Source organism: Dermacentor variabilis, chromosome 1, assembly GCF_050947875.1.
Source record: "Dermacentor variabilis isolate Ectoservices chromosome 1, ASM5094787v1, whole genome shotgun sequence".
NCBI lineage: Eukaryota > Metazoa > Arthropoda > Arachnida > Ixodida > Ixodidae > Dermacentor > Dermacentor variabilis.
Window position 1 is genome coordinate 144,055,115 of NC_134568.1, and position 21,411 is coordinate 144,076,525.

Consider the following 21,411-nt stretch of genomic DNA (forward strand, 5'->3'; position numbering starts at 1 on the left):
ATAATCCTGATGTCAGATTTTGAATATCACCTCTGTGCCTCAAATTGACACTCGATGTTTTAGCTCATGTTTGATCCAAATTTCTTCTAATTCGGCCTGTTTTCTAGCAGTGTTTATCATTGAGATAAGAAAAAATTTAGCTCGGCTACCCTTTCCTAAAATACCTATGGTTTGTCACAAGTGGTTACCGTATACGTGGCAGTAAAGGATTTTCGTGAGGTGATACGCATTTGTATATGTTAATAACATCATTTTATTAAGTGCAGTCAATATGTAGATATCAATTTTCCCATACATTTTGCTCTCGTTTTTTTTTACGCTGATTTCATTCGTCGAGAGTGGCTTTAGAGCACAAAGGCTACCTGAAACGCGTAATTGGTCCTTTTATGTGGCTTCCACCCTCTTTGATGAAAGACAAACCCTCTTGCTACAGATTTGTGCAGAACAGAAATGCGTTAAGGTAAATTAAGAAACAGCGCTATACGGTGCCGGACGGTACGGTCAGTGCCCGAAGAGCTGAAGGCCTTCTTGGCGGAAGTGGAAGCCATTGCGGGACTGTGCGGCCGTGCATGAGCCATTAGTATCCGCGCCACGGGCCGATGAAGAGGAAGTGAGCGTATAGGGAAGTGAGCGCTGGAGCGCTCGGACATGTCCGAGCTAGGACTACCGCAGGAGGACGCCCTGCGGCCAGGGGTGAACGTGGACATCCGCCGTACCGACGGCCGCGTCCACCCTGCTGTTGTGAGCGCGGTGCGCTCTCGCCTCGTCACCGTCGAGTGGTTTGAAAATGGCCAGACCAAAGGCAAGGACGTGGACCGCCAGACGCTGGTGGCCCTCAATCCGGCGCTGGCCAGGGCCTCTCCACAGCTGCCGTCTCACCGCAAAGACTCGGCCGCTTCAATCGGCGGCGCGCCCGTGCTGCACCGCAAGGCCACGGCGGCCTCCCTGCCTTGCGCCGTGAGTGCCCTTGCGATCTTCTCGGGCATGATGCACGTGGTGCGCAGAGAGCGGAACTTGCCGTACGCAGACGCTGCCTCGCCAGCCGCATGATTAGTCCTGGTCAGTCTTCAAGTGAGACGGCAGTATTTCGCTAGTGTTGCATTACCACCAACGGAAACGAGTAACATTGTTTATGCTGAACACAGTAGCGAACTTGTTGCCGCTACGTTTCACTTAGACCCGCTAGCAACGTAGATGAGGCTTTCCTGACACGCACGCGATCTGACTGCTCCCTGCCTCTGCAGCCGGTGCACAAGGAGGACAACGATCTCTGCAACGAGCTGACCCGCGAGCTAGAACGCGCCGCACAGCTGAGCCTGGCGCTCAGCAGGAAACAGGCAGCTGAAGCTGGGGCGCAGCAGCAACAGAACCAACATCGGCAGCAGCAGGTGGTGGAGCAGGAGGAAGCCGAGGCCGTGGCCGATCTGCTGCGGCGATATCGCGCCGTTGTGGACGTCAGCGACCTGTGGATGACCACGGACGTTCGGTTGCTCACACGCATGCTCAGCACACGCGCTCTCGAGGACGACACGTGGTTGCGCGAACTCGAGGATTTGGTGAGCGTCAAGATGGAGCTGCTGTCCAACTTGCGCGATGCTGTTAACAAGCTGCGCAAGATCAAGGACAGCACGCGCAACTTCGCCCGCGAAGCCGACGGGAATGGGAGACGTTGACCGTGCGCCCGACCGCGCACGCTCAAAATTTCCGGCTGGCCTAGAGACGCCAAACGGGGCGGGTTGATAGCTCGGAATCACGGTCGAGGTTTCTTGCGTCCACATCTTTAGCATCCTGCCACCTTGGCGCCAACAGACAGTACCCAACTCGACATAACAGTGAACCGGTTTCTCATTTTTTTTAAATAAATGTTATTGTACGCAAACAGCGATCAAGGTTGTGATTAATCACCCAGTGCACTCGAAGCTGTGCAACTTAAATATTCAGATAACCTTTTTCACCTAAGGAATCACTGAGACATAGATATGTGTATATCTAGCTTATTCAGGACTACTGTGTTGAAATTTTAGTTTCATTTTAGTAAAGGCGCATGAAACGAACAACAAAGTACAGAATAAAATCAGCAAGCCTGCACCGGCTAATAACTAAGCGTTCACTAGTAAACGCAAGAAGCTGCAGAAGCAATACACGCAGTATTGCTTCTGCAGGGGAGGCTGCTGAAACCTTCCACATCCAACGGTACCCTTGTGCGTTCGCCGTGCCTCTGCGGAGTTACATGACTTTCTTTCTTTATCTCGTAATTTATTTCACGGGCCTTTTCCTGAATAAACCAAAGCGAATGAACTGCACTTGAAACGTGGGGCGCATAAGCATTTTCTCACGAAAATGAAACTACCGTCTCGTCAGCCTGATAGGTTAACTGCTAGCGATCACAATGAAGGTTAGAGGTGCGTATGCATGGTACAACCCAACCAGGCAACAGCTGTGGTGCGTGGCGTAAAGTTCAGGTGTACTCAGGATCGTAGACGTCGCACTTGGAATGGTAGCATTAAACCGAGTAAGCAGCAATGTAAGCACTTCGATAAATTCTGCATGGGAAATGCGAGCCTACGCACAGGTGGCGGCACAAAAAAAGTAAGCATGGGGTGCCATTCTTGCGAACATAACGCGTGTTGCAGTAATGCGGACTGCGTCATGGTGTCTGCGGGCATCGTTTCGTAATAACGTGTGCAGCGGAAAGCGCATGCGCATGGAGTATTCGCGAAACGCATGCAACCGCTGGTCAAAGTGGTAGAACTGTGTGATAGACCTTAAGATTGTCGCTGAAATTGCTCAGCCGAAGCAAAATGGGTTTTTGCGTATAGTGCGTGTCCATACATCGGCGAAATGCTCTAGTCCACCCCTCGTTTCAGATACAGTAAGCGTTTACCACTCATGATGTAATGACAGCGCGCGCGAAACGAGGTACGAATATATAGGAGGGACATAGGCAGCGCTGACTTCCCATTGGTTTTCTTTTTATCAAAGCGCCCACATTTATAGTCGGCACAGTACAATAAACACAGTTAACACCACTCTTGCCATGCACCGAAACACATTTTCTTTCAAAGAAAATGTGTTTCTGGTGCATAGCGCAAACTGCGTTATTTCTGCTGCGTCGACTATAAAAGTGGGCTCTTTGATAAAAATAAAGCAAGTTGGAAGTCATCATTGCGTATGTATCTTCCACGTTCGTCGCTCGTTTAACACGCTATTATTATGTCATCATGATCAGCCAACTAGTCCAAATTTCCCCCCTAGTTTACCAGTGATCGTACAGATATTAATTTGAAATGGTTCATTGAATTGAAAAGTGTTTAGTAGATTTAATGTAAGCCTTGTTAACCAGCTTTTATTTTCCCATCCAATAAAATACTGTTCTAGATTTCTGATATCAGTATCAGCTTGTTTTTGTTATAGCTTGTGCGTTATGAGGTGTGTTTTAAATGATTATTTGGACGACAACACTTAAGCCACTCTTGCTGAAACTGTCCTCCTCAAGCTGCTATTGTGTTCAATGGACCTACGAGTTGCAGTAAGTAATATTTTTTGTGCGTATATTGGGAATGAATGGTCCGCACAATAATAATAATAATATTTGGGGTTTTACGTGCCAAAACCACTTTCTGATTATGAGGCACGCCGTAGTGGAGGACTCCGGAAATTTTGACCACCTGGGGTTCTTTAACGTGCACCTAAATCTAAGCACACGGGTGTCGGTCCGCACAAGAGAGACGTTCAAAGAAATATCAAGTCTAGAAGCGATTAACAGCGGTCGAATAATAGGAATGTCCGTGACACAGACAAATCCCATGTCGAAACATTGGCTCCCCAGTCACCGTCCTTGTTCCACCCCTACTGATAACTATTAGGAGTAGTGCGATAAGGGTTGGCTTCCCTGCTAACGCACTAAGCTTACGAGTAATAAAATGCTGGCAATGAAGGCACTGCAAATCGACATTTTGGAAGGGAAAATATGGTAACACATTCAGCGCGCTTGCTAAGAGAACAAGAACTGAATGGATGTAATATAAGAAACAACACACTGGTTGTGCGAGACACCGTAGTGGGGATGCTCCGCACTGTGATCTGACGAAGTGCTTTAGCGTACGCACCCGAAGCACGATGCACGAGCGCGTTGGAATTCTACGGCCGTGAATCGAACGCTCAATCTCGTGCTCAGCAGCACAACTCCATAGCCACTAAGTCACTGCAGCGGCTGACGGAGAATCGGACATTTGGCAGTAGTGGCAAAGAAGAGCCACCACAGTACCATTTCTTCTCAGCAAAGTTCTGATCGTTGACGTGGCATCAAATGCCTGGCGTACGGTTCTTTTTAGTAAATGCTCCAAAGGACATGCAAACCCTGTGACAGGGAGCTCGTTAAGGGCAAGAAACATCCCGCACTATATACTATGGATTTCGAGGACACGGAATCAAGTTTACACCTTAAAGGCATTCCCATATTTCACTTCCCTTGGAGTGCCGATCCATCTTTGTTGCCTGAAAAATCTATTCTCCAACGGTAGACACGCCCGCTGATCCTACCCTGCCCCAGATCTTACCCTAGTGGAATAAGTTGCGCGTTCCACGACGTGCGTCTGTAATTCAGCATTTGAAGACCCTATGACTGCAGTGTCTATTATGTTCAGGGACAAAGGCTACATGAGAGTGGGTGTTTAGGGGGACGGTGATATAGGCAGGCCAGACTGAAGATTTTGTGTGTTAATTATGGACAAGTTCCATGAGCCGTTTGCGCAGTTTATGCACGAAGCATAATCAGCACGCATTTATTTAACTATATAAGTAAATGGTGGCAACGCATTGGTCAAAAAGAAAGAAAGGAAAATGTCGTAGCTCTTAAGGGCGCAGTGCATAGCATCATGATGTCAGGATATCGTAACCGAAGTGATGCGGGAATTGCATTCCAAAACTTCATTCCTTTGTGTTCGTCACTAAACATACAGCGGGGCCCTGCTTTCGTTATTAGGTGCTGAAATCGGGTGGTCGGAATAGGTTTATAGATTGATCGAGCTAAGTGAAGCGGTGCGTTATGCCCGCGCAGGAGCGAAATGTCATCAAGCGGTTAGAAGCTGGTTTATTCTGGGTAGTTTCGTGAAAACAGCGCTAACACTGTCATTTATTACATAAGGGCGCTATGTGGGCGTTGAACTGTCCATCTTAACGCACTCTGCAGTTCATCACTCCGCAATTGATTCGCTATAGAACTGTTTCCACCACAGGCTGCTGTCGGGCCTGCGCCCGACAACAGCCTGTGGTGGCTCCGAGTTGTAACAATTTCACAAGGAGTCGGGCGCGGACGGGTTTTTTACGCCACGTGCGGATGATTGGGAGGCGAACGCAGTTCTTGCGGAAAAGCTGGTGCCATGGTGGTGGAGACGTGCGCGTATAGCGGGTATCCTGCGCCTACTGTGCAGCAGTGAACTCCACTATTAATATTATTAATAAGGAGCCCAGGCATCCGTTCATTAGCATCCCGAATAATACGCGCGACGGGTGATTGTCGGTGAGGCCTTCGTGGCTGCGACCACGTCGTGGCGCCCAGGGCGCGAGCATGCGCTCTACAGTCCACGCGGATCTTGCGCGCGAGCAGCTGAAGGGGGAAGAAAAGATAAAGAAGGGTGTTTTCGGTATGCGCTCATGACTCGGGAGTGAAGGGCGGAGCAAGGAGGGGGGTTTCGATAGGAGCAAGAATTTTGGGTGGAGAGGCGGTGAGAGCAAAACGCCAACAGCGAGCGTACAGTGAGGGTAAAAAAAAAAAAAACCAGGGAAAGAAAGCGGCGAGTGGTTTGGGATGTTCATAATCCGCGGGGCCCATTGGGATGTTTGGCTGCCAGGAATGCGCGAATGAGAGAACGGGGGACGACGATGAGGCCACGGGGAGCGCACGCCGAAGCCGACGGGAAAAACGAGCGCGTGGCGGGCGCGTTCATATTCGCGGTATGAGACTCTGGAGCAGGTGATTAATTCGAGTCTCCTGGCCCTGACAATGGGGAGCGCGGGCGGGCGGCGCGGAGGAGCCATCGTCGCCTTGGTCCACGCGGGAGAAGCGGCTCGGAATTTGAGGCCCGTGAGTGCGCGCGCGAGCGACGGCTACGAGAAGGAAAGGCCGTGCGTCGCGGGATTCCTGGCGGCGCCCGAGATATTATTGAGGCTTCCGCGCCAGGGAGCGAGCGAGCACATACCGCCTCGCTCGGCGAGTTAATTAATGATCTGGCTTTCTTCCAGGAGGGATTACTCTCTCTGGACTTGCTTGCTTGTGAGAGCAGGCCCCCCGAGCTCCAGTGGGCGTCGCGGGGAACAAACAGCGCCGTCGAGTCGTAGCTCTTCGGCAGACACCACGGAGTAGCGTGTCTTCACTCAGAGACTACAGACGGCACAGCACAGCAGCTCGCGACGCCGTAGGAGGACCACGGGAAAACCGTTCGCGCGTCGCCGTCATGACTCCGTCTCGCACTGTTCCCGTACACCCGATCAACAGTGATCACGACGCACGCTTCCGCACCTTCCCGAGAAATTTGAGAGGTACAAACGGCATTTATCCGCTGATCCCGCAGAAACGACCAAGTTGCAGATTGGCATATCTTCTCTCAAGTAAACGTGATTTGTCTCGTTCTACGTTTCAAGATTTGAGTAGCATGTTTGTTTGTTTGTTTGTTTACCATAGGATTTCATTTCTTTTAATGATGTTCTCCCAGCGGCGAGACAAATTTCTGCATAAACCGGTAGAACTTGCTTCCATTTATTAGCCCCTTTGACGGAGCCTTGATACCATCTATTATGCACCCTGCAGGTGACTGAATTGTCGAAAAGTCGCTGATGCTTGTTTCAGGTTTTCGAGAGATTTAGCTCAATTTTATTCCTATTTAAGGAGGTTTTGGTGCGTCAGGCCGCCTCTGCGAGTGTGTTAAGACGAACTTTATTTATCTTGCAAGTAGGTCAGGAAAATACATATAGATCGCTTTTGTACCGTTTTCATTCTGTCCAAGACATCCTGTTCAAAATTTTGAGTATTCTTACGTACACTTTGAAACTTGTATTACTTAAGCGGGAAAAATTATAGCAACGCGAAGCCGACCCAGAACAGTTAGTAGCTTAGTTATTACTTGCAAAACAATTCCCGGAGGACCTTGAAACGAAAACAAGGGTTTAAAAGCCAAAAACAGTCACTAAGTTCGAATACGTTGTCTCTGTTAACTCCGCTTCATATCGTAAAGTGTATAATACCGCCTTGTTTGTGAATACCAAAACCATCAATATTTCACGAGGTGGCACAACGAGCAATTATTTCGGCATGATCGCGTACGCAGCAGGTCAGTGTGCACGCGAAGTGTTACTGCCTTGAGGACTTGTAAGTTCACCACGACTGTCTTAGCACTGTTGTAAAAATGCTGTTCATGTGAAAGGCGTGACGAAAGCAGGAAACAGAGCCGACATTTGGATGTTAGAAAATTTTTTACCTCAACAGCCATCCACAATATTGAGTCGGGCAAGTGGACGTCACGTTCTGCGGCTGCTTGCAGACCTTGTTCCCCCAGGCTGTTCAATCTTTCGGGCCATCGATCATCCATGGCAGCTTGTGCCAACTGGAACTCATCCTCCTGTGCAGATTAGCCGATCGGAAACTTCATCTGGTTAACCTCTCTGCCTTTCGCCTCTTGTTTTCCTTCCTTCCCGAACAGTAGTGAACGAACCTTGTCACGCCGCATAGAAAAAAAATTCAGGTTGCGGGACGATTTTCGTCCAGCTGGTGGTACCTTACGAGCCTCGACTATCTTTGTCAGGCTGAGTCGCTGTTACCGACAGACTATCGTACGTGCGCTGAGCGTGAAATGTATGTATGTATGTATGTATGTATGTATGTATGTATGTATGTATGTATGTATGTATGTATGTATGTATGTATGTATGTATGTATGTATGTATGTATGTATGTATGTATGTATGTATGTATGTATGTATGTATGTATGTATGTATGTGTGTGTGTGTGTGTGTGTGTGTGTGTGTGTGTGTGTGTGTGTGTGTGTGTGTGTGTGTGTGTGTGTGTGTGTGTGTGTGTGTGTGTGTGTGTGTGTGTGTGTGTGTGAGAGAGAGAGAGAGAGAGAGAGTATGTGTGTACGTGTGTATGTATGCATGCATTGGTAGCAGGGGGCGGCAGAAAGTTAGGTGACCGGGGTAGTTGAGAAGTATGGGAGAGACCTTTGCCCTGCAGTGGGCGTAACCATGATGATGATGATGATGTATGTTGTGCAGGTGCGGACAAAGGTAATTGGAACACATGATCTGTGGCCGAACTGGAGACCCGCTATATATATGGCTCCCCACTGTGGGAGCCTTAAGATGGAACACTAGGGCGAACAATTTTCCAAGCCAGAGAAGCGCAGAGCAAGATTGGTTTGGAAGAAGGACTCAGAAACTTGGATGAAAATTAATGGGTGGCTAAAGCACATAAATATTTATACCTCAAAAGCGTGGACGTGCAATGGAGGAAAAGGTCAAGAATATTGGCAACCAAGTATAGGGTAATTGAAACTGTAAATAGGAAACCAGGAGTCGTCAGAAAGAAAGTGAGAGAAACAGAGACAGTAAATTGGATTACGAGCAGTAAACAGCGCTAAACAACAGGACAAAGAGAGGGACACAGACAACAGTAAATTGGATGCAAAGGATGGAAACAAAAAGAAGACCATGGAGATTTAGAAGAATGGCAGGAAATCAATTAGAAAAGAAAATCTGTACGATAACATAAAGGGTAGTGCCTTGCTATTTGAGGCCCGAGCTGGTTGCCTAAGGACAAAAACATACTGGAGCAAATATTCAAAAAAATGATGAGGCATGTGTCTGCTTCAACAAAGCTCCAGAGACCACTCAGAACATCCTAATGGAATGCGAAGGTATTCACCCACCGAGACCCGTAGGTAACGTACACCTTCGAAAAGCGCTGGGAGTTAAAGCGGATGGAATCATTAACCGCTCAGCAGACGAAATAAGCAAGAAACGTTAGAGTATTGGTTGAAAAAAAGCAGGGAAGAGATTGGTAGCACAGGATTTGTTGCAGGCATAGGTAACTGTACAAATTAGACGTAGAAGTTTTAAGGACGACATAAGGTATTAAGGAAATGTAGTCAAAATTATAGACTGATTGGCATGGGTATATTACCTGATTAGCTCAAGCCGGCTAGGTGTCTTTCTGTCATCACCCCGTTTCAAAAGGAATGCCAATAAACCATCGTAATTATCGTCATCTGATCGCGTAGCTCGGCCGCAAGATCAACGTCTTTCGCTACTTTTAGAAGATCCATTGGTCGGCCACAGCTCTCGTGTTCCATTTACTTTTAACCGCATCTGTATGTGTGTATGATGGCGTGTCACAAGGAATCACAAAATCAATGAGGCAAGACGCGTTTATTCAAAACCATTCAATCAGGTCCCACGGGTTGGAGCGCGGTTATTTTAGGAGCCCACGTGCCAGTGTAGCAAGCCCTACAAACACGAAAAGAGCCGCTTCCGATGGTGGTATATAGTACACTCTTTCCACGTCTTTAATTTCTACGCTCCACCATTGTGTTAGGGGCGTTTCGTGTCTCGTATATTTTTTATCGTCGTCACATAAAAAAAAAAAATCTCGATAAAACGATTCTCCGTTAAAGAAACGCATCCTTACCGCCAGTATTTTTCGTCTAATACGGCATCCCGCATTCGGCTGTCGGCTCATTTTCGTGAATGACTTAAAACGCCGACTTGAAGCACCGACATGACAGCGCGCTGTCGTATTACGTCCTTCTGTATGAGTGGACGGGAAAGGCCTCGTGGCATGTCTCCCCGCGCTTATCTCAAGCAGTCAATCCTTGTTAACGCGCGCTCTCATAGAGCAGTCGAAGGCATTAAAGCACTGCGCTCTCGTGGCGCTCCAAAGCGGAATGTCACCATTTCCTTGCGCTTGACGGGCAGAAGGCGAAAACAGACGTGCCCAGTATGTGGCCGGTCTTCCGTCGTCCGGCGGTGGCGGCGCGGCTCAATCGCCGCCCTAATGAGAGGTTTCCTTTGAAGCCCCGCCGGTCCGTGAAATCATTCGACACGTCGTCAACTGCGGCCGGCCGCCTTTGAAGCGGCGAGCGCCGTGCAAGCTGGAGCGCCGTGTCCAACGCCGTGCGCCCAATCGATGGCCCCACGCGAGCGCTTTCTCAGAGCTTGCGCACGAGCCGTAGCGGTGCACCCAGTGCCTGCACCGGTGATTAAGTTCCCTGCCTTAAGCTCGGCTTGCGGCTTGCGGCCAAGTTTCACGGCGCTCGCCAAAGGCGCCTCGTTTCCACTGGAGCTAATTGCGTCGGATCCTTCCTTGAGCGTATGCGTGTCAGAAAACTCAATTGGTTTTGCTCTTCCTTCCCGCGTCCGTTTCTCCGAGAGATGATCGGTCATGCAGGGTCCTGATTACCGTAAACGTGCGATGGTGGAACGCGCTTACGTCTTCCACCTGGCCCTGACAAAATTTGCATTTATACAGGTTATCTCAAGAAAGATGAAGACGGGGATTCGAACGTAAAATATCAATGTTCCTGGTTATTTGCTCCTCTATAATGACAAGCACAACGAATGCTTATGTCACTGAGAATCGAAATAAATAAACGTTAATTTATTTTCCCGATTCACGAGCGACGCATGTATTTCTCCATAGCGCAGTACACGGGCTTTACGTAAGCACTTTGCTCCCCAAGTACGCGCCCGCTTAACCTATCTCGTGCCAGCACCACGAAAAAAGGAAGAATAAGCGATAGAAGTACAGGCGATACGGGGTCGCTTTCGTTGTTGCTAGGCAGTCGTGAGTGCCCACGACGCATTGGATTAGTTTCACAAGATATTTTACTGCAGGTATGACGAGGCCCTAGGGCGCTGGAGAACGCGTCGTGCTCAACGCTAGTTAGCCTCCTCTCTCTAAAACGAGCTTTGTTTTTTCTCCGCAGAAGCCTAGCGAATCGGGGCATGTTACGTAACTCGTGGGCGTATTCTTTGTGGAATGGGGCATTCATTTGGTCACGTTTCATTATTTTATACAAGAATGCAAAATCGGTAGACTTCAAAGGCTGCGGCTTCGAAGCCATTTATTGCGACACCAGTTATTCCACTGACTACAGTAATGCCCCCGACTTTGTTAAAAGCTCCTGAAATGCTGTGCAAACTCCCTTAACAGCACGCAGCGACGAAATAGACGGCGACGAAGTCCTGACGACGACACGACGACGATGTTTGCGGCGTTGCGACCTCGGCATGGCAATGCGTCATAAATATAGCTACAGCACGACGACAACAAAGGACGACTAGCTCAGGTCAAGTTTAAGATACATCAGAAAAGTCAAAAATCTTACACAGGAAAAAAGAAGAAACAAGCAAGATAATAATGTTCGGGTGGAGGGGTGGCAATAAGCAATGCGCCCTGGCTAGATCTCAGTACGGCGAGTATTGGGGAACAGCCACCATCCACTACAGGAAACTTGGTTTTCATCAGTTACGGCCGGCTGGTAATGTTATACCGTGTGGCAACATGGCTATAAAGGGCCGCTTGCTTAAACATTCCCGCGGATATTGCCCGACTATTTCACTGTGTACGGACCACGCACGCGTTTGGGCTTTCTATTTGCTCGACTTGTTAAAACAGATTTGTGTAGAGACAGTATTACTGGCCTGCACTTTCGACGATCGGCGGTTGTCGTAGTGGTTTCTTTCTTTTTTCTTTCTAGAGCGCAGCTCTTAGGCGCCCGTTCCTGCGTCGGCGTCCCTTGGCGTAACCGAGCGAATGAGCACAGCGAAGGATGAACCCTCTCAAATTACAAGTACCTAACAGCAATGTTGTTCCCAAAATTGTGCGCTACTGGGCACTCGTCAACCCGCCCTACGGACGCAAGCTTACAAGAAACTTCGGCTGGAATTGCTTAAAAGCCCGTATTCCGGAAAACAAGCAGCAAGTTAACCAGGCAGGGTGTGAAATCTGTACATTTGAGGCATGTCTTCGTACAAAGCTACACATTTCCGAGTTCGGGGAAGTTCTGGAAGCAAGAGCGAAGGCGGAAATTCTTGAAAGGGAAAAGTATACGCATACCCACAACAAAAGCATTTACTGTCTTGCTTCCCAGTCTTCCGCAACGAAATTTTGAGTCTACAAGTGTGCACAGCCTGTCTGAAAAGTGGCTGTCACAAGAACAAGTGAGTGTTCTGTCGAAAGGCATGAACATTGCTATCGCACCGCGGGTTATTTAGAAATGCGATATCATAGTAGAGACGGAAGAATGTTTCGGTCACATGACAGATACTGCAGCTATAAGCCTTGCTAGTAGTCGCATTGTGAACATTTTGGCGAATTCCCAGACGCCTCAGTCGAATTTAACTAGTAAAGAACGCGCTGCGCTTGATGACCTGAAGTTTGATGCATTTCTCGTGCACTGTCCTGGAAGCTGATAAGGGCAGAGCCATTGTAATAATGAACCGAAAGGACCATGAGAGAAAAAAATCACCGACTATTATGATACTCCCTAATACGAAATTAGACCGCAGCTCTAGGTGTTTTCATTTCGCAATATATTGGCTGTCGCGGACAATCTCTCTCGTGCGGCACGTTCCAAACGGAGCGAAGTGCGGCGCGTCTGCTTCGCTAATCGGGGGATAGCGAGAGGCAGCGCCTCGGTGACGCGTGGGTGCGATTCACAGCAGCAGCCGCAGACAGACCTCCGCTCATGCAGCGCTTTGTTCCCATACAGACGACGCGCGCTACACTAGTGCCATATGGTAGCCTTTGTCGCCATACAGCCCGTTTTACGCGGCACTACGCTTTTCTTACGCTTTCGTTCCACCTGGTTCCACCAAGGACGAGAGCGGCCCTTTGTCTCGGGGAAGCCGTGCCATCAGTGTCAGCGGCGACAATACCCAAGAGAGCGTCACATCGAGCCTCGTAGCCGCTCGCCATCGCCCCTTGCAGAAGCTGGTCTGCACTTTGGTCTGTATCCACATCACACACGCTTGTACCGCGGACTGACCTCAGAAGCTGACGCCATGGACGAGCGTAGCCCTCCCAACCTCACGGCACCCTGCCCCCCTACCCCCCCTCGGAAGCGCATATGAGATCGCCCACGCAAGTGCGCATGGGCAGGCCGTCTCTTTCCTCCGCTCCTCCTCCGCTTTCCGCCTCATGGTTCCGCTGCACCCTCCTCCTGCGCTATCACTTTTCTTTCATCTTTTTACCGCCCAATCAAGAATTTCTCTCTCTCCCGCTCTGCTCCACGTTCCCTTTTATTCTTCGCGGCACTCGTTTGCTCGGTCACGCCGACGCTCGCCACAGGAACGGGCACCTAAGAGCTGCGCTCTAAAATGCAACTCCTTTTGGATGAGCCTTCGCAATTCCAGAAGATGCCGAACGACCCACTTCAAGTTGCAAAAGGCGATTGGTCGACTATTTGCGCAGGCTAAAAACGAAAAGAAAGCTCGACCAGGCGTATACCATCGCCTTTTTTCGGTTTGCCAAAAGTTCACAAAAACGGCTGGCCCATGCGCGCTACTGTTTCTTTCGTTTGATCGCTGACTTAGAATTTGGCAAAGGTTTTGGTTGAAATTTTCAAGCCACTTGCGGAAGGAAAAACGTTCACGGTGAGGAATTCTAAAGAATTTGTAACCTCTGTACGTCAGCAGCAGCTTCGGGATGAGGATGTTAGGGTGTGTTTTGATATCGTGTCCTTGTTCACGAATGTGCCAATAGCGCTGGCTACGGATAATATTGAGAAACGCGTGCAGGATGACTGTACGTTACAAAGCCGCACTTCACTGACTGTCGACGACATGATGATTCTGCTTAGGTTCTGTTTGAAGCAAACGTACTTTACGTTTGCCGGAACCATATATCACCAGGTAGAAGGCGTCCCGATGAGCCGTCCTGTTTCATTAATCGCAACTGTTAATGCAACATGTGGAAGCGACTGCGATGATGTCCTTGCTCTTCCAAGTCAAAATGTGCTGTCGCTATGTAGATGATACCTTTGTCATTGTAGAAAATAAAATCTTCATGCCATGCATGCATGGGGCGCTTAATGCCGTCCATCATTCCATTCAATCTGCATGGGCAACGGAGAACAGTGTCAGCCTAGCCTTTCTAGATGTGCTGGTACGTCGGAGCAAAGGCGGTTCAGTGGAGACAGCCGTATATCGCAAAACTTGCGACCACAGGAGTGTGCTGAGTTTTGACTTGCGCCACCCAACAGAACACAAATACGCCGTGGTACGTACGCTCCTGTTCCGTACCAAGGGACAAGGGAGCAAGAAGTAATTAATGTTGCCGTCCTTTTGAGAAAACAGACTTACCCTCAGCGCTTCGTCAATGATACGCGACACCGCATGAAAAGATCCCGCGAGAGCACAGCCAAAAGGCCGGCTTTCTTTGTGTGCATATCATATGTCCGTGGTGTGTCAGGCGCACTACGCAGGGCTTTGCGGCCTTTGGGCCTTCGAACTGTGTTCAAACTCATATACACACTGGCAAACGTGTTCCCGAAGCCAAAGGGCATTATGCATCCGGACGAACATTTAAGTGGCGTCGTCTACAAGGTTGACTGTTCGGACTGCGATGCCAGGTACATCGATGAGACGGCGCGGCGACGTCGCACTTACCTCAAGGAAGACATAAGGGACGCTACGGACGCATGCTGCACGTGCAAAGACGGAACTGGCGTATCATTGCTTGACAAAAGGACACATGCTCGATTTTGATAATGTAGCCGTGTTAGCACGGGAACACCGACGGAACCCAAGAAAATTTGTGGAATAATGGTTTATCCGTCGCAATCGATCTGCATCCAATTCAAACCGTGGCCCCCTGCCGGATGTTTACGGCAGTATCATAGGATGTATTCCCCCATTTGCGCACTGACGATGCCACCTGCACAGCTGGTGGAACTGTATGTTTCTTTATATACATTGTTGAGTAAAGCCAGTGATAAAAAACGTTGAAGAAGGATGAAAGAGCGGAATTAGAGGGCAGTAAATAGGATATAATAGGGCTCAGTGAAGTTAGGAGGCCAAAAGAAGCATATACAGTGCTAAAAAACGGGCACGTCCTGTGCTACCGGGGCTTAGCGGAGAGACGAGAACTAGGAGTCGGATTTCTGATTAATAAGAATATAGCTGGTAACATACAGGAATTCTAGAGCATTAACGAGAGGGTGGCAGGTCTTGTTGTGAAACTTAATAAGAGGTACAGACTGAAGGTTGTACAGGTCTATGCCCCTACATCCAGTCATGATGACCAGGAAGTCGAAAGCTTCTATGAAGACGTGGAATCGGCGATGAGTAGAGTGAAAACAAAATACACTATACTGATGGGCGACTTCAATGCCAAGGTAGGCAAGAAGCAGGCTGGAGACAAGGCAGTGGGGGAATATCGCATAGGCACTAGGAATAGCAGGGGAGAATTATTAGTAGAGTTTGCGGAACAGAATAATATGCGGATAATGAATACCTTCTTCCGCAAGCGGGATAGCCGAAAACGGACGTGGAGGAGCCCGAACGGCGCGACTAGGAATGAAATAGACTTCATACTCTGCGCTAACCCTGGCATCATACAAGATGTGGACGTGCTCAGCAAGGTTCGCTGCAGTGACCATAGGATGGTAAGAACTCGAATTAGCCTAGACCTGAGGAGGGAAGGGAAGAAACTGGTACTTAAGAAGCCGATCAATGAGTTAGCCGTAAGAGGGAAAATAGAGGAATTCCAGATCAAGCTACAGAACAGGTATTCGGTTTTAACTCAGGAAGAGGACCTTAGTGTTGAAGCAATGAGCGACAATCTTGTGGGCATCATTAAGGAGTGTGCAATAGAAGTCAATGGTAAATCCGTTAGACAGGATACGAGTAAGCTATCGCAGGAGACGAAAGATCTGATCAAGAAACGCCAATGTATGAAAGCCTCTAACCCTACAGCTAGAATAGAACTGGCAGAACTTTCGAAGTTAATCAACAAGCGTAAGACAGCTGACATAAGGAAGTATAATATGGATAGAATTGAACATGCTCGCAGGAACGGAGGAAGCCTAAAAGCAGTGAAGAAGAAACTAGAAATAGGCAAGAATCAGATGTATGCGTTAAGAGACAAAGCCGGCAATATCATTACTAATAGGGATGAGGTAGTTCAAGTGGCTGAGGAGTTCTATAGAGATTTATACAGTACCAGTGGCACCCACGGCGATAATGGAAGAGAGAATTGTCTAGAAGAATTCGAAATCCCACAGGTAACGCCGGAAGAAGTAAAGAAAGCCTTGGGAGCTATGCAAAGGGGGAAGACAGCTGGGGAGGATCAGGTAACAGCAGATTTGTTGAAGGATGGTGGGCAGATTGTTCTAGAGAAACTGGCCACCCTGTATACGCAATGCCTCATGACCTCGAGCGTACCGGAATCTTGGAAGAACGCTAACATAATCCTAATCTATGAGAAAGGGGACGCCAAAGACTTGAAAAATTATAGACCGATCAGCTTACTGTCCGTTGCCCACAAAGTATTTACTAAGGTAATCGCAAATAGAATCAGGAACACCTTAGACTTCTGTCAAGCAAAGGACCAGGCAGGATTCCGTAAAGGCTACTCGACAATAGACCATATTCACACTATCAATCAGGTGATAGGGAAATGTGCGGAATATAACCAACCCTTATATATAGCTTTCATTGATTACGAGAAAGCATTTGATTCTGTCGAAACCTCAGCAGTCATGGAGGCATTACGGAATCAGGGTGTAGAAGAGCCGCATGTAAAAATACTGAAAGATATCTATAGCGGCTGCACAGCCACCGTAGTCCTCCATAAAGAAAGCAACAAAGTCCCATTAAAGAAAGGCGTCAGGCAGGGAGATACGATCTCTCCAATGCTATTCACAGCGTGTTTACAGGAGGTATTCAGAGACCTGGATTGGGAAGAATTGGGGATAAAAGTTAACGGGGACTACCTTAGTAACTTGCGATTCGCTGATAATATTGCCTTGCTTAGCAACTCAGGGGACCAATTGAAATGCATGCTCACTGACCTGGAGAGGCAAAGCAGAAGAGTGGGTCTAAAAATTAATCTGCACAAAACTAAAGTAATGTTTAACAATCTCGGAAGAGAACAGCAATTTACAATAGGTAGCGAGGAACTGGAAGTGGTAAGGAAATACATCTACTTAGGGCAGGTAGTGACGGCGGATCCGGATAATGAGACGGAAATAATCTGAAGAATAAGAATGAGCTGGCGTCCGTTTGGCAGGCATTATCAGATCATGAACAGCAGGTTGCCATTATCCCTTAGGAGAAAAGTGTATAATAGCTGTGTCTTACCAGTACTCGCCTACGGGGCAGAAACCTGGAGGCTTACGAAAAGGATTCTACTTAAATTGAGGACGACACAACGAGCTATGGAAAGAAGAATGATGGGGGTAACGTTAACGGATAAGAAAAGAGCAGATTGGGTGAGGCAACAAACGCGGGTAAACGACATCTTAGTTGAAATCAAGAAAAAGATATGGGGCATGGGCAGGACATGTAATGAGGAGGGAAGATAACCCATGGTCATTAAGCGTTACGGACTGGATTCCAAGGGAAGGGAAGCGTAGCAGGGGGCGGCAGAAAGTTAGGTGGGCGGATGAGATTAAGAAGTTTGCAGGGACGACATGGCCACAATTAGTACATGACCGGGGTTGTTGGAGAAATATGGGAGAGGCCTTTGCCCTGCAGTGGACGTAACCAGGCTGATGATGATGATGAAAGAGCGAACACGGAACACGAACACGGCGACAGCGAAAAGAGCGCGAGGAGGAAAGTGGAGGAGAAAGGTGCAGCGAAAGCACCAGAAGGTAAATGGAGGAGGAAAGTATGGTGAAAGGGTGAAGAGGAAAGCGGAGTGCTCAACGACGGCGACCAGGCACTCGGGGAGCGCATCAAGCGATACCATATATGGAAAGTATTTGCAAAAAAAAAAAAGGCAGCGTTTCCGTGCGCGATAGATCCGCTTTCTTGATGACGCAAAGCCAAAATGATCAGTTTGGAGTTCTCCGCGTGCGCACGTATCGGCGAACGTGTTGACAGTTTTTTCAACTGTATGGATTCTCAGCTAATTGCCGCGTTTGAAGCATAGTCTTCGGTACAGGGAAAGTTTGACCGTCGGTGTACTTTCTATGTAGTCATGACTCTTTCCTCACAATAAACGGACCACTGATGTCACGTCATGTCAGAAAGCAAACAAACCTACGCCGAGCAACCGGTTCAGAGGATGCGTAAAGTCCTTGGCTAATCGTGCGTGCTAAGCAGGCGTGCGACGACAGCGCTGAACTGCACGAGACATGGCGCGGTCTTCACTCGCATCCACTGCTACCACGAACACTTCTTGTATCCGCACTCGGCAAATTCGGGTGCACTCTTGCTCGGAAGTTCGACACTGCGCTACGTTTACAAGTGCTGTCTCTTGGAGCTGTTCACTTGCACACATATATCGGGGACGCAAAGCTTCCAATGACGTATTGCGCACATAGGCCGCGATGACACAGGCCTATATGGTGGCAACCGCTAATACCCGCGAGATTCTGGGAAGAATTGCGCATTAACCAAGTCACGCCCATCGCCACGCGCTTTTCGCCTCTCCCAACCACAGAAACTCTCCGTATAAAAGGCTCGAGGAGAAAGGAGACGCGATCATAACACTAAGACTCTTTCGAACAGCAGAGTGTCATTTGCCGCGGCCGGAGTGCTCGCGGAAGAGAGACGGAGAAATAAGTAAAAGTAGTCGCGCCACACTCCTGGCCATCGAGACGGAGCTGTCGTCAAGTGTACCGCGGAGGAGCGCACTGCGTGCGGCGGCGTGGAGCTCTTAAAAACGAAGCTGCGAGTGGCTCCGGAGGTGCGAAGCTGGCGGGCGATTTCCAAGGTGGCCATTAATTTGAGCGTCGGCAGCCACCAGAAGGGGCCGAGGAGTCGTGGCGTCCACCTGGGCCATCCATCAGCGCTGGCCACCTGAAACGGGCACGGACCACGATGAGTAATCACCGCTGCCACTGTCATTAGGAACCCCGGCGGCCGCCACGATGGAAGAGCGCTCCTTCCGCTCTCCCGCCGCAGTCGGCCAAGCGTGACGCCAACTTGGCCGTGGCCGGCCTTCGCCAGTCGCAACAAGTTAGATCGAATTCCGCTCTTTCTTGGCCCCCGTTGCTGCTGCTTTATTGGCGCCTCCCTGGTTCCGACCGACGCGGCAGGGACGCGGAACCAACCCTGTGACAACAGGGGTGAGGCCTGCGGTCGCTCCGCGCTACCGGGCAGCAGCGTTGCAGAAGAAGCCCGCTGGCTGCATCCGCGTCACACGTGTCAGGCCACTGGAGACCCCGATTATTGCAGGTAACGGGAACCAATTGCCAGGAAATCCGTGTTGACCAGCGGGAGTTCGGTGCGCCTTTTGCCTCACGTTTCTCTGATTTATATATCCCGCAGCTAGCGCCTTGTGTTAAGTATTTATTTATCTCCTTGCTATTTTGTTGTTGGTGGTTCCGTTAGAACAGCTTCGACAGTGCGCGAGAGAATCACTGTTATAATCCACGTTGAAGCGCCAAGCATGGATGTCTGGTCATTTGCTATTCACTGCAGTGTTACTCTTGCACATGTTTCTCTCAGATGGGAAAATAAGTGCCTGGCTTAATCGAACGAACGCACAAATTTTTTAGCTGTACACACATACGATGGAAACAAAGCGTGTTTGCTGATGCATGCTTTGTAATGTGGTGTAAGTTTTCTATATGCTACGGCAGTGCTTTGCGATGGCAATTGTCAAGTACTGGCACAGAGGAATTAAGCTGTTATTGCAATGCGAGCACTGAAATTGCTACGGCCGCTTTATCACGGCCTAGGCGCCAGTGATGCAATAGAGAAATGACAATGTCCTTGGATCTGATATGGCAAGAGAGAGAGAGGGAGAGAGATAGGTAGGGAGAGAGAGAGAGGGAGAGACTACGAGATGAACAGGCGTTCAAGTACAAGCTTGTTTCATCGAACTCCTTTGCGAGGAACCGTAACCAGCAAACTGTTCCAACACTTTCATTGCATACGAACGCTCTTCGACGAGCAGTATCCTGGAGCCACCTCAATTATCATAAGAGTTACTATCAAGCCCTCTGACCACAGACAATCCCCCAGTAACATAGAGCATTGTATAGTTGTTATTGCCAACCGGCATATTACGGCCCTGGAAAGTAGATCGTTTGACCGAATGGCACGGGTATACATGCAAATAAATAGCAGCAGGTCAATGTGCATGGACAAAATGACCATCTCGATCACACTCGATTCACGCAACTACGGAAGCTGTCACTCACGTACATAGACCACTCTGCGTGTTGACGCGACTCATTGGAGACTGACACCAGCGGAAACAGTTCCTCGACAGTCTTCTGGCTGACCTTCTTGCGGAGACGAGCCGCACGGCCCGTATTCAGAAAACATGTATTTGGTTACCCACACTGACACTCATTCGGGCGCCTGTCATTCAAGAGAGTGATATGCGTGATAAGGAGGCGGTAGATACGCTAATGGCCAACCGCAAGCATATGGCTCGTTTCGAAGTGAAGTCTTGCGAATGCGGCTCACGTGCTCTCGGTTTGTTCATTCTTGTTTTCTTCAATGGAACATCAAAATGAAAGTGAGTGAAAATACCAATGCCTTTACATCGTCTTTAACACTGTGATTTGGAAAATTATAGTGAAATGCAGTACTAACGCGTGCTACAGTACCCTCTAACGTAAATGTTGCCTCAAAATAAAAGCGTGCTCGTATTTCGAGAGATGGTTATTGAAATTCATTCGCGACTTCAGCGGACGTCGTGACTGTATATAAACCGGCTGAATTCATCCTGGAATATCGGCCGCGCTCAATTTTAGGCTTTCCTAACCGGGCGATTGCTGCTAACATTTCACACGTCAACTTGCTGCTCACGATACCTTCCTCCCAGTTTCATTCGTTCGCCTCTTCTTATGATGTCATGTTTTGCGTCCTTCGCGTGACATAATGGCCCGTGCCTCACATAAGCGCCATGCTTCTGCGCATGAGGTAAGACTAAGGCGCCATGTGGCCAGACAGAAAAGACCATCGTGCAACTTGTCATATTGTTTCTTTTATTCTTCAATTATTTTTTTATCGACGATATTAAGCAGGCGCTCGTTGAAATCGAACTTGCGATAGCAACCACCTCATGGCGCCACCCGTCCACCTCTCGGCCAGGGCGGCACGCCATCGACGTTTCTGACGTGAGCAATAAAAGAAGAGCGATGTGGCACAAAAGGAAGCCCAAGGCTGCATCCAATGCCTGCTTCACTTTGCCCTCTGGTGCAACCGCGCTCGTCTACGACCGCCGCCGA

The 21,411-nt window shown here is 48.8% G+C and overlaps 1 protein-coding gene across 1 annotated transcript; it reads left to right on the forward strand.

Moving 5' to 3' along the window:
- Nucleotides 1-611: 611 nt before the first annotated feature.
- On the forward strand, nucleotides 612-1,870 carry LOC142572173 (uncharacterized). The gene is made up of 2 exons (XM_075681107.1): nucleotides 612-957; nucleotides 1,245-1,870. Exons 1-2 carry the CDS (start codon nucleotides 649-651, stop codon nucleotides 1,671-1,673), a joined length of 738 nt encoding a protein of 245 aa, XP_075537222.1. The 5' UTR covers nucleotides 612-648; the 3' UTR covers nucleotides 1,674-1,870.
- The last annotated feature ends 19,541 nt before the right edge of the window (nucleotides 1,871-21,411 follow it).

Coding starts and splice junctions, on each gene's coding strand:
- LOC142572173 (XM_075681107.1), top strand. CDS start 649: ATGTCCGAGCTAGGACTACCGCAGGAGGACGCCCTGCGGCCAGGGGTG. Junction 958..1,244: donor CGGCCTCCCTGCCTTGCGCC/GTGAGTGCCCTT, acceptor CTGCCTCTGCAG/CCGGTGCACAAGGAGGACAA.